General features: G+C 40.1%; 1 protein-coding gene across 2 annotated transcripts in view; it reads left to right on the top strand.

The window, feature by feature from the left end:
* tpk1 (thiamin pyrophosphokinase 1) overlaps positions 1 to 13,943 on the top strand; it is an 80,954-nt gene that overhangs the window by 4,487 nt on the left and 62,524 nt on the right. For both annotated transcript variants that reach the window (XM_084939104.1, XM_084939105.1), the window contains exon 3: positions 3,140 to 3,214. In XM_084939104.1, coding sequence (XP_084795230.1) covers positions 3,140 to 3,214 — 75 coding nt within the window. The remainder of the gene's footprint in view (positions 1 to 3,139; positions 3,215 to 13,943) is intronic.

The following is a 13,943-nucleotide window of genomic DNA, read 5'->3' as shown; positions in this document are numbered from 1 at the left end:
AATCTCCCGTTCCACTACATCCCTTCGGTGCTCTATTCGACTGAGATCTGATGATTGTGGAGGCCATTTGAGTAGAGTTGAGTTTTGTGACAGGATGTCTTATCCTGTTGGAAGCATCCATCAGAAGATCGGTATACACTGGTTATTAAGGGATGGACTTGGTCGGCAACAATACGCGTCTGTGGTGTTTAAACAATGTTCGCTTGATACTAAGGAGTGATCAGGCGTCTCATCAGACCCAGACCAGGCAGTGTTTTTCTGAACTTCTACTGTCTAAACTCCCTTCAGTCACCTTTCTTCTTCATTCTGATGTTCAGTTTGAACTTCAGCAGGTCATCTTGAATGCCTGACTTGATTAGCTGATTCGATATTCATGTTAAGAAGCTAATATAGTGGGCAATGAGTGCATATTCGCAGCTTTCTGCCTTTCAGCACGTACTCACTGTTTCTCTCCATTAAACTGACCCAGTTTGTAGTTTTGCCATTGACATACGAAATAAATAATTTGAAGGCACTCTTTCAACTTGTGATGGTCTCCAATGAATTATCTAGCATATTTGATCAAAATATTTATTACATTAAAGCACATTTGAGTCACATCTCATTTATTGTTGTCTAAAGCACTACAATCATCTTGTTCAACTGCAGAGGCGTACTTTTGCTGCATGCTTGTGTGCACAGGGTATGTTTGTATATACTTGACATTCTCACACACGTGCATTATTTGTGCAATGCAGGAAGACGGAACTACTGTTGATTTTCTATTTGTGTACAGCTTGAAAATCAGTAACGCACGGAGACCGACATCAGTCAAGAGACACTCACTCATGTCAGGAAGCTATCAGCAGTTTTGAAGCATTCATTGAAACAAATGTTTACTCAAGCATGTTAGATAAGCGTTACAGGCTGCAATGTTGCATTTGCTCACTGTACAAATCCAAGATTTAGGCTAGAGATTTCTCTGGGTGTGCAAATAATCCGCAGAATGATGCAGAAGCAACCAAATCACATACACCCCCGGTGTTATAATTTTGTGGATAAATTTGTCACTTGCTATTAAAGGTGAAAGTTTTTTTTACCCAAGTGCACAGTATAGCGATACACTTTTAGAATATATTTATATGGCTTCCTTAGTTTAATCTCTTGGAGGAAATGCTTATCTAGACTCTGAGGAGGATATAAGAACAGCCCCTGGATGTCTGCATTTTAAAATCCCTAGTGTGCACAGTTAGCCTTTTAAAGTTCATCATTTTAATTATAAATACTTATTTCTGGAATATCTTTGTGCTAGCTTATGTGTTTTGGATACTCTGTACGTGTGTGTACGTGTGTGCGCGTGTGTGCGCGCGTGTGCACGCGTGTTTGTAGTATTTATGCTGTCTGGCACTCTTAAGAGAATCCCAAGGTGACATTTCTTTGAAACGGAGTGCAGGAAAGGCCACGCGCCTCCTCTTGTGTGTGTCTGTTTGTGTGTGGGGGGTGGGGTGGGAAGGTGAGTGTTTGTGTGTCGAAGGGTTATCTGAAAAGTCACGGCTGGTTGAGTTTGCCTTTTGTTCTCTGTACACCTTCAGCCAATTAAGAGACAAGACTGACAAATCTTCTCCTCCTCTTTCTCCACCTCACCTACCCCCGCCCGTGCATCGTCCTCTCTTTCCCCCCTCCTTTGTGTCGCCTCTTTATCCTCTCTTCCTTTCCTCGACTTTTTACCATAGCCGGCTGGGGTTTGGCTTTTGGATTGGAAATGACCTTCTAGTGATGTGAACTTTTTAACAACATCAAGCCCACTGCTGCAACAAAGTCACAAACCCAAAGGACATTTTATTTCTCCACACTTTCTCAGCCAAGCCTAAATGCACTTTTTACACCTGAGGGTCCAAAATCCCCCCCCAAAAAAGAGCTTTTTTTCCCAGGTGATGCACATTTTGCTGTGAGAAATTGATGATGAAACCTGAAGTGTGTATATATATTTTTTTCTTTCTATGCTTTTGCATTTTTTCCTCCATACTGGGGAAACTGGGAGGGATACAGGCTTTACTGGATATTTCTTGTTTCGCAGTTATGGAATTTACAAAAATTTGCTTTAGGAGAGAGTAATCACAAGGTGGTGTTTCAAGTTGCAGATAGCATTTTGGCTTTGTTATAAAAGAAAGCCTTAAACATTGATGGGAAAGCATTTATAAGGGCAGACATGAGAGCAAAAGATAAATGAGCATGAAAAGTGCGATGGTGAGGGGAAGAAAGGTTGTGCTTTAGTCTTTGGTCCATTAAAGCTTTTCTAGCAGCTCTGTTTTTACTTTGTCAATGAATGTTTCCATTTTTTCCCATTTCCTGCAGATAGATAAATGACAATTCTAAAGTATTAGTCAGGGGATCTGCATTAGCAGCAGAGCAAAGAAAAGCTAAAAGCGAGATTGATGGGAGCTTCAGGGAAGAAATGGGTTTATGAAAAGCAGCACCATGAGAGAGACTTTGACAAAGAAACGTAGAGGTACACTGATAAGAAAGAGAGATGAGGATGACAGAAAAGGTTTAGCTTTGTTTTCATGTATGATATGTAACTAAGGTTAAAGATTTTAAATGGCAAAAAATGAAATGCGTGCAAGTGTGGGTACTGATTTTCTTTATTTTTCTTTAACAAATGGTAGGTATCCAGACATTGATTGTGACCCTGATTAAAGAGATTAAAGGCAGTATAATCAAGGGAAATCACTGTCTGAGCTGGATGCACACTGTCCATAGTGGTGTTAGGTTTTGTTATCTTCTGCTGTTGCAAACAAACCCTTTGCAGCTTAATTGGATCGAGTGGGAACTAATTTTGATTTCTCAATAAACCAAGACTTGCTTGAAATGAATTCATTTTTTAATCTTCTCTCTTATTTTCTTCTTTCCTGTGTGGAGCCTTATAATAACCTTGTTATTGCTGCTTTCTTTTTTATTCTTTTTTTTAAATATATTCCATGCCACAAACAGTCTCCAGTCTGGATTTAAAGGTATTAATTTGAACATGCAAGTAATGACATGTTCTAGCGTTGCCATTTTGCTACGTGTTACTGATTATGCTCCATCAGTCGTCTGTGTTTTCTATCTGATTGTTTATTATTTACATATTTCCCCTTTTCCTTGTGTCTGTTCCTTTCAGGCAAACAGAGGATCTGTCTGATCATACTGAACCAGCCGCTGGATAAGGACCACCTACACATCCTCTGGAGTAAAGGTACATTTCTCACACATCACAAATATAGATCAGACAACAGACAAGCCCCTTTTACAGCACTTATATCACATTTGCATTGATTTGCACCGAACATGTATTCCCCAGTTGTTTTTTGTCATACTGTGCTCTCTAGTCTGTGTAACCTTCACTCTGCCATGTCACTTAAAGTGCTCCTTCCCCACTCTCTGCCTTTTCCTTTTCCTTTCTGCTTTCTGCATTGGTACCATTTTATTTATTTTTTTGATTACTTCTTTAGCTGAATTAGTTAAACAGTTATTACAATCAAAACAAAATTTATTTTTTAAAAAAGGGCATTTCCATTATGAATGAACTGGTGGACGGTAAATTATTCAAAAATAAATTAAACTATTGTTAATTTCAGTAATGGAATTTCTGGCAGTAATTATGTCTGATAGTAAGGAGCACGGATACAGGCAAGGGATGTCACTTGTAACCCAGTTGTGAGTGTTGATTTGTGTCTGACTGCTTTTCTGTTCTGTTCTCTCCTCTCTTTGTCACTGTCTGTTTGCATGAGAGTGGGGCTGTGCTCTTCAGACACACAGAGGGTAACTTGAGAGCAGAAAAGCAATACAGACTTTAGCGCAAAACTTAGTTGAGCTGAAGACTATTATGCTCACTATCGCTAAGTACTACAATGGCTGTCATTTTCTTAAATACCTGTGATCAAACAAGAACATATGCACATCAGCCACAACACCTGCCTAACCTTGTGAAGGTGTCTAGCTTGGTCTGGTGGAGCCCTCACATTTGGTGGCTGGCTTGATAATGCCTTGGATTCTGGCATGGATTTTTGTCTGGCGCTCCATGCAGGATCTTGCATGAGGGTTGATCAAGTGAGGTTGATTTAAGAGAAAGGTGGTTGTTATGATGATTTCTGATATGAGGTTCAGTTCTATGGTGGTGATCGCAGGGTGTGCACAGTTCAAGTGCCACTATGACCCTCCAGAAAATAACGAGGACAGGGGATGATCGTTCAGCTCTTTAATGGCAGATTTAGCGTGGGTGTGGGTATGTGTGTGTGTGTGTGGTTCTACAAACAGAATGGAAAAACAGAACACAAATTACAATCAAATTATAGACAACAATAATCACCATATAACATATTACAGCCACATACTTGTCTTATAGGCCCTACTACTAAGCTGGCGGCCTTTACTTATAGTCTGAACCATATTTGGCAACAAAGAAAATAAACATCTTTCCATCACTTAACTCTTGTGCCCCACTCACTTATGATGCCAACTAAGGAAGGCAAATACACATAACAAATCACCAACTCAAACCGAACTCAGTTTGGCCTAGGCGAACTTAGCGTAGCTTAGCTTAGTGATAACTTAGCTTGTAGAAAATGTACAAACAGAGGATGTCCAGAGCAATAAAACATACAGGCTATCCTTCTTACAAAAGAAATATCCTGTAACTCACCAGTCTTATGGACGCACACTCTCAATGAACCCACTGCTCCCGAGCATAACTTGTGATTCACACCGCCTCCATGCAGTGTTGCCAACTCCTCAGTAAGGAAAATCGCTATTGGCTGTCCTAAAAGTCGCTAGAAGTCGCTAAATGACGTCATCGCCTAATTTGCATAATTGGTCATGCTAATGTAATTGTAATCTACATTGTTGGAGAGAGAAATAACATCGTGGAAGAGACAGAGTGAGTAAAAAACGTCTTAAACGAATTTAGAATTTATTTAGAACTACAAATTAAATTTCTTTTAGCAATTATTATTTTTTAATGTCACAATTCCAACCCTGCTCATTTATCCGGGCCTGGACTGGCAAAAGTGACCCGAGATTGGCACTCTGGTGGAGTTAATTTGTGTGTGTGTTTATAAGTAGTTATAAACCTTGTGATCCACAAAACAGCATAACAGTAAAAGAAGAACTGACTGCGTTACAGTCAGTGCGGAGCAGCGGCTTTGCTCATAATTGATTCATTTGCAGTTTGGAAGCATGGGTGAACATCTCCTGCCCTGATAGCAGCTGGGGGAGGACTATCCTCCGCCCGTGAGTGCTTTGGCACGGGTGAGGTGCCGACGGCAGCACTGCTGCTTGTTGAGAGTGAAAGCGATACGCGCTTTCACGTCAAAAAGTCGTCATAAATAAGTCTCCAGTAACACCAGAAAAAGTCACCAGATTTGTCGCTAGTCGCTTTTTAGAAAAAAAGTCGCTAAGGGGCTCTGAAAACTCGCTAAATATAGCGACAAAGTCGCTAAGTTGGCAACACTGCCTCCATGAACACCATTTTTCATCCCAGTCAAACATTACTCACAAAACGTCCGCGCCCTCTAGTGGCGAGGCAGAAAACTGCATCACAGTCCTGCCTTCAGAACAGTGGTGGATCAGCCCAAAACTACATAGGCCAAGCTTGTTAATGACCTGAAAGCAGTTGGGACCAGAGTCACCAAGAACATTACTGATGATACACTATGCTAATGGATTGAAACTTACAGTGCCTGCAAGTCCCCCCTGCTCAAGAAGCCTTTGGAGCACTAGAAATGCCAAGCATGACCCAAAGAGCACCATCCCCAAAGTCAAGCATGGAGGAGGAAACACTATGCATTTGGGCTTTTGGCTTAATTGGATCGAGTGACCAATGGATAAAAACGTCTTTTTCTCAGCCAGAAAATGAATGTTGTAATTTACAGCATAACCGGAATCCCATTTTAACTGTATGCTGCAACCTTCTACGTAACCTGAAGTGCACCTGCGATAAAATGTAACTACATGTCAGGTCAACGGATACCTTGTCTTGAATGGGGTGGAAGATTGCAGTGTAGGGATGGCAGGAGTTTCTCGTTACTATGCAAGTCTGGATGTAAATTTCCCTTAGAAGTCTAAATCAAGCTTAACAATGACCCAAAAGCAATTCCTTTGTTGCGAAGCCAACAAAGGAGTGACTAAAGAAGAAGTGCAATTAGATCATAGAGTGGCCTAGCCAGTCTCGAGACATCAGTCCTATAGAAAACCTGTGGAGATACCAGGAACTTCAAATTGCCAAGCAGCAGCCAAGAAACCTAAAAGATTTAGAGAAATTCTGCAAAGAGGAGTGGGCCTAAATCCATCGTGAGATTGAGACAGTGACCAACTGCAAGAAACATCTCATATCTGTTTGCCAACAAAGGCTTTTCCACCAAGTACTAAGTCTTGTTTTTCTTGGGGATAAAATGCTTTTTTCATAAAAAAATCAATTTATAACTTATATGTAATGTATTTTTTCCCCTGGATTCTCAATTGATATTCCATATGTCTCCATTAAAATTAAACTACAATAAAAATTAGAGATTGTGTCTTTGGAAGTGAGCAAACATGCAAAGTCAGCAGAGGAATAAATAAGTATTTCTCAATTATATACTCATAACCAAAGACCAGGACACCACTTGGAGATTCCAAGTAGGCTAGATACTCTGAAGCGTTGCTTGGTGCATGCGTACACACAAAGTCAGAGCCTTACCCTGTAGGATATATATGCTTATTAAAAGGCAAGTAAGGTCTGGTTATTTGTCTGTACAGTCCAGACTCTAAATTACAAAGAAATGGGTGAAAGGCAGGTACACCCTGGACTGGTCGCCAGTCTATCACTAGGCCTGCAATGTGAGTATGTGAATCCTGTGGTGTTTTTCATCAATGACAAGATGTTAGTATGAGTACAGAGCATTGTCAAATGTGAAATTCTAAAAGGCCATTCATTTAGGGAACTGCCATTGTATATCACCCTAAAGGTTTTCTCACTCCTGTGAAAATCTTGCTCACACATATAATGTTTGCAAATAACTCAAACTTCTGTGAAAAGGGCAGAAAATTTAATGCAGAATGGGCTGTACAATCCCATTCAAACACAGAGTAGTTGCACAGTACAAGCTCACTGAATGGCTCTACTTTAGCACACTCAGAAAAGCAGTTATGGCCGAGGGCATTTTGATCGTTGTTGTTGAAGATGAGTAGAATTGTGCTCAGTCACTTTCACATCAGCAACCTGCTGGTCACAAGTTTGCTGGTAGTTTATGGACCAAGGAAATCTCTTAGATTCCAGCCACTTCCTTGTGGTAACTAGGGGACATGCAAGGACTCCATGAATAGTCTGAGTCACTTTATCAGAGTATAAAACAAAAAGAAACTCAGAAAATGTGTGTGTAAGACTAGTTGTTAAAAGATTAAAAATAGATTAAAAATAGATTTTTGAACAAAAGTAGAGCTTCAGACTCCCTAAGGTGTTGTTTATTAGATGCATTGATGCATAGAGTTATGCTAGCTGACTGTGATGTATTAAATATATAAACCAGGCAGTGTCATGATAACCTACATCCTATATCTTTGTTTATTTATTTTTCTTTTTAATCACTGATCAAAAACAGCACCACTCTGAACTAGAATAACTTTAGAATTCTCATTTATTTGAGCTGGATCACTGGTTTTCCCTCAGTTTTGATGATCACCTGAAAATACAATAAAACTGTACGCTAATATATGAAATAATGTAATTAGCAAACTTACGCAGTCATGGAGGAAGGTTAGTAAACAAAATAACTTTGAAGGTAAACGTGTGATTGAAACCACTTCAGGTGGAATTTTAATGGACGCGGCTTTGATATTCTTATCAACTTAGCAAAAAAGAGGCACCTCCGCTTTATCCATCGCACAGCAGCTGTATAGTAAGAAATATGTTGTTCGCTTGATTTTTGCTTTTGCATAAGAGAACCAGTGAAGTGTTTAATAACACAAGACAAACCAATCTTCCTGATGAGATTTCACACCAAAACCTGCCTGCTACCCAACATGATGAAGATTGCTTTTCTTTTCTTTTTGTTTCTTTTTTTTTGGGGGGGGGGGGGTCTTGAGGGAGAAGATAAGGTGATTAGGTAAATGCATAACAAAACAACATTAGAAACAATATTTGTATATGTCTATAGTTCTATATAATTGTATAAAGAAAAAATATACATATGAGTGCATATATACCCAAAAAGCTGTCTATCCCATTAAATTTTCATTAATCTGTTGAATGTCTTGAGAGAATTTTCTTCACACTTCTGGTTACATTTTGATGGCCAGAGTTTTTTAATTACTGGAAAATGTAACACAAATAGAGGGATTAAATAGTATAGCAATGACCGCATCTTCACTGCACTCTGTTTTCCTGTAACCTAGGAGAGCATGCTGACACTAATCTTTGGTGTCCATCTAATAGGTAGGTTCAGGGTCTTGACTATGTAAGTCATTAGACTGACTTACATGTGTTTAAACTGCAGCCTCACCTGGTGGGGCACACAGCTGCAAGGTGACAATTTTGTTAGTTATCACGTTCAATTCTCTGCTGTATGACGGACGCAAGAATCATAAAAATCATCAAACAGAGCAAATGCACTATTTGGCAGCAGCTGAAAACATGATGCGGCTTGATTGTGTCATGCGATGATTTGTGCATTTGGTTGTGCTAAGACAGTGTTACTTTGATGAAAAAAGTGATTTAGGGTGCTTTCTGAAGTGCCAAAACCAATGCTGTGGTTTTGATGTCAAATTGTGAGGCTCTCTTGAACACAAAAAGAGTTTTGATCAGTTTTGGTCTTGGCAGCAGTGCACACTGGGACTTCAAGAAGTTTTGACAAGATGATGATTGTGTGTGAGTGGCGCTTCTCAGATCTCTCATGGTTCGATGTTAAACACAGTTGTGGCAAGTTTATCATCCCATGCTTGATGTGCGATGCATTTTTAATTTTGTTTTTGGCTAAGCAGATGCCTGCGTGTGCATGAGCGTGTCTGAGTGTGAGCCACTCTCCAAATGGTTGTTCACCTGGAGGCATCATAGCCAAGTCTCCACCCTTACATACACAAACATCTGGAGTATCTCACAAACATGCACACACTTTCAGGTCCTCTGATCTGGTGCCCCTGCCCCCCCACCGCTCATTACCTGTGGGAGAGGTAGAGCAGCAGGGAGCACAGCGGCGATGGAGGCTACAAGAGCGCAAAGCTGATCAAAGGGGAAACTCATTTACTGGTGCCAAGTGTAATGTTGTGAAGTGAGATCAACCTGCTTATCTCACCAACCCAACCTTTCACTCATCATCAGTCACCCGCTCACTCATTCACTCAGTCACGCATTTACTTGCTTTGAGATCCCTCACTTGCTCATTGAACAGCAGCACAAATAAGCAGTTTAGCAAATCAAGGTGATTCAGTGAAGGTGACCCTGTCTGCAAAACAAAACTGACCTGAGTTGGCTACAAGTGCATCAATCAATCATTTGATGACATTGAGCAGCTTGCTAAAGTTGAAGGTTGCAAACATCACCCATCAGGAATATCAGCCTTGCCAGTAAGAAGCATTTCTGAACACATCAGATGGAGCTAATAGGTATGTGGAGAATTCAAAGAGAGAAGCCATTAGCAAGGTTGGAGCTCCAAATATTCCAACAAGACTTTCAAAGACGGATGGGCATAAAAAGATTTACCACCTAGAGTAATAAAGGGAAGGCTAGAGTAGTGTAAGAAGTATCAGAGTTGAGTTATAGAAAATGAGATGGTTGTGCAGGGAATCAATCATATTTGAGGAAAGGTGTGGGGTGCGTAGTGGATCTGAGGACAGGGTGAAATATGGAGGGGGGAGGTGGTATGATAGATGAAGTGAGGGTGTCGAGGCATCATAATAAGGATAATAATCTTTTCACCACTCGTCGTGACCGTTTGCCCTCTCCTGTACAGAGCTAAAGCCCCAACCTGACAGGTATTAATCTTCCTAGCAAAAACCCATCAATACAGGCTTGCTGTATGTACAATATAACAATATATAAATATACATTTATAGCACAGTCACACATGAGCGTATGTGGGTGTTTCCACATCATACCTAAAGCAGCATCACAGTTTGTCAAAAACCTGGTAAAATTACAGGTTTAGTTACGTGTGTGTGGAAGTGCAGAGTGAATGACAAGTCAGAATGTCTTGGAAGCCTGCAGGGAGGGATTAGAGTCAGTAGTTTATTTACAAGGTCATCTCCTCTTCATTTCTTCTGCTGTCCCCACTCAGCTCACATCATATTGCCATCAGGAATGATGAGAGATCTACAGTGGCATCCAGACGTTTGGGTCCCCAGCATTTTTCTTACTGTGAGTCTGAGCGAGTCAAAGGTGGCCTGATTTCCAAATGGAATTCTTTAATATTTTAATTGTTCTTATTTTTTTTCTCCATATTTTTTTTTTTATCATTTCTGGCTTTCACAGTTTGAAATAATAAAAAATACAAAGAATCCCCCCCCCCAAAAAAACCTTAAAGCAAACGTTTTTTCACAGCACATTGCGAGTATACAATAACTTCCTTTTTGGTAAGCTTGTAAGCACTTTTTGTAGAGAGATAAGAGTCTTTTGATTCCTTTTTGAAGGATTTTCTATTATTATACACTACAAAAGGCTTCTAGTTGTGTGTCATGCTTGTTCCCCGGATGCCCTGCTTTTTGGATGTCTATCCACAGACTTTCAGTCATGTCTTACCTAAAGAGTCGCCCTACTTTAGATAGTCGATTGGTGGGCTTTAGAGGATGATTTTCCTGTTATAGAAGCCATCCTCTTCATCCTTCTTTCAGCATTTTTAGACAATATGAAGTTTGATTACAAAATTTGCTGATTTTGATTGAATCCATTCTTCGCTCTGCCAATGAACTCTTTCCTGTGCCACTGACTGGACTAAACACAAGCTCAAGGGATGATTAATTTATCCATATGTCTGTGAAGGTTCTCAGTCATCGTAGTCTAAGGAGCTTGGAAAGAAAAGCGTCTGGACTTGTTTAAGTTGCTTGAAGACGTTTCACCTCTCATCCAAGAAGCTTCAGTTCTAAGGTCAAATGGTGGAGAGTCCCAGATTTAAACCCAGTGGGAGTTTCCCCCCAAAGAGGGACAAAGGACCCCCTGATGATCCTCTACCTAATCACATGAGCCGAGGTATGAAAATGGGTGTGGGTCACAATCAGCCAGGGTTTCGGGTGAGCTCATTGTGAAACCTGGCCCCACCCTATCATGTGATTTCCTGAGGTTAGATGGCCCAGGATGTGAGTGGGTGTTAAGGCGTCTGGGGAGGGAACTCAAAACTGGATTATAGATGGCAGAAAGTTGGTGTCGTAAACCACCGCCTCTGTTCAAAGATGGTCGCTCACAGTGGACATAAATGGCTTCTTTCACTCCTCTTTCAAACCATCTGTCCTCTCTGTCCAAAATGTGAACATTGGCATCCTCGAAAGAGTGACCTTTGTCCTCCAGATGCAGATGGACAGCTGAGTCTTGTTCTGTGGAGGTGGCTCTTCTGTGTTGTGCCATGCGCTTGTGAAGTGGCTGTTTGGTCTCTCCAATGTAGAGGTCTGGGCATTCCTCGCTGCACTACACAGCATACACCACTTTGTTAAGTTTGTGTTTTGGAGTTTTGTCTTTGGGATGAACCAGTTTCTGTCTGAGTGTGTTGCTGGGTCTGAAGTACACTGGGATGTCGTGCTTGGAGAAAACTCTCCTGAGTTTTTCTGATACACCGGCTACATAGGGGATGACAATGTTGTTGCGTCTGTCATTGTCATTCCCTATGTAGCATGATAAGGTGGGGCCAGGTTTCACAATGAGCTCACCCGAAACCCTGGCTGATTGGGACCCACACCCATTTTCACATCTTGGCTCAGGCGATTAGAGGATCATCAGGGGGTCCTTTTGTCCCTCTTTGGGGGGAAACTCCCACTGGGTTTAAATCTGGGACTCTCCACCATTTGACCTTAGAACTGAAGAAGCTTCTCAGATGAGAGGTGAAACGTCTTCAAGCAACTTAAACAAGTCCAGACGCTTTTCTTTCCAAGCTTATTAGACAATTTATCCATATGCTTCCACCAAACTTCTTTAGCCTTTTCTTAAAATCCAAATGTGTTTCTGCTTCAAAAATACAGAAAAAACAAAACTGTTATAACTTTATCAGTCCACAGACCCTGTTTCCAAGATACATTAGGGTTGTTACACCACCACTACAGAGGCTTCAAAATCTTCTTCAAGGCCTCTTTTGGAGAAATAAGTGATTTGCCATTCTGCTTATCCTGTGAACAATTTTCTTGGAAAGTTCTCTTATAGATCTTAGCATGACCTCCACATACTTGTTAATTTCTATTTCTTAACTGTATTATTAAATGAGCAAGTGGCTACCCCAAAACCATTTTTCGTCTGTTCTCTATGGGCATCAATTATTTTCAGAATGCTAGGCAGCTGCTTAGAGGAACCCATGACTGCTGATTGATAGGACAAGGTCTAAGCACTATGTATAACTGTGAAATTTGCATCCTATGTCCTTTTAGCTTTTGAACAAGGTAAAAGGACACTCTGTTAAGCCATAGCCTTAACAGAGTAATAAAGGTCTGAGACCTTGATAAAAGTTATGAAAGCTTGAACTTTAGCATAGCACTCCTTCACTCTTTCCTTTGAAATTATACAAAATAAAAATAATAATGTAAAAAGTAATATTTAATATTTAACATCATGCCTTTTGGACATCAGTTTAACAGTGACATAAATTCTGGGTTCCCAAAACCTTTATGCCGCTGTGTTTGTATGTATGTGAATGAGCTTGTTAGGCTCAAATGCCCTGATGTGAAGGAGAAGATGAGTTAATTGTTGTATTTGTGGTCTTCTTCAAACAACAGAATAACAGTAATTAGATTTTACTGCCTGCGGATAGAGTACAGATGGAGAGATAATCTTTCTCAAGTTCGGTTTACCCACTTGAGCCATTTACTGTGATGAAGACAAATGGGACATTGAGAAATCTGTTGTATGCACATTTCTGACTCTAAAGGATTTGTGTCAAGAATAGCAATGTTAAAACAGGAGAACTCACTTTCTGAGTATTTGACATGTAGAAATGAAGCAAAGGCCTTCACAGTGACAATTTAGAGGGAAAAAAATACAACCATAGAAAATTAGCCAGTGAGTCACAGGCATTTGGTCCAACCTGGTCCTAAGGGCTGACGCTAATTCAGTTTACTTCAGCATGGCCACACCGTATCATGTATAAAATGTCTTTAAATGGGGATTATCAGGCTCATGTCAGCTGACTGTCTGACCAAATAAATGCTCCTCAAGCAATTTTCTGACCACTGGCAAAGCTATGGAGGAATATATTTCAGGCCTCTACATCAGTTGACATTTAACATGCAAACATTCTCACTATAATACACCAAATCACTGTCTGTGTGTCTGCAAACACCTCTTGCAAGATGATCATTCACCAAGAAATCATTGTATTTGCAGCAAAATGTTATTTCTTAACCCATTTACTCGAAATAAACTGTAAATATAACAAATTAATTGGTCGCCTATTGAGCAGAGTCATGCTAACACTTGTTAAGAACAGGTAGTTTCTTGCTTGCTTAACAAATACATAGCTTTTGGTTTTGTGCTGTTACACAACTGCTCAATTATTATTATTTTATGAGATTGCTTTTTTTTTTAACTCATCGCTGTAAACTGTCCTTATTTTAAGTCAGGCAGGAGGTTGTACTGTAAAAACAATCTTTTATAAAATTTTCTATTTGCATTTTAAAGTCATGTAAAGTTAAAATGGACTTTTAGACAGTACTGGAAGTACTGCACATCTAAACAAGTATTGTCTAGGAGAAGTCTCCGGCTCTAAAGTGTTACTGAGTGACGGACTGGCAGCTCTTTTTCTTACAACTTAGAAAGAATGTGT

This window comes from Perissodus microlepis, chromosome 9 (genome assembly GCF_051167445.1).
Source record: "Perissodus microlepis isolate ML-2025 ecotype Zambia chromosome 9, ASM5116744v1, whole genome shotgun sequence".
In the NCBI taxonomy this organism is placed as follows: domain Eukaryota; kingdom Metazoa; phylum Chordata; class Actinopteri; order Cichliformes; family Cichlidae; genus Perissodus; species Perissodus microlepis.
The sequence above is the reverse complement of the archived record's forward strand: the minus strand, read 5'-3'. Positions and strand labels throughout refer to the sequence as shown.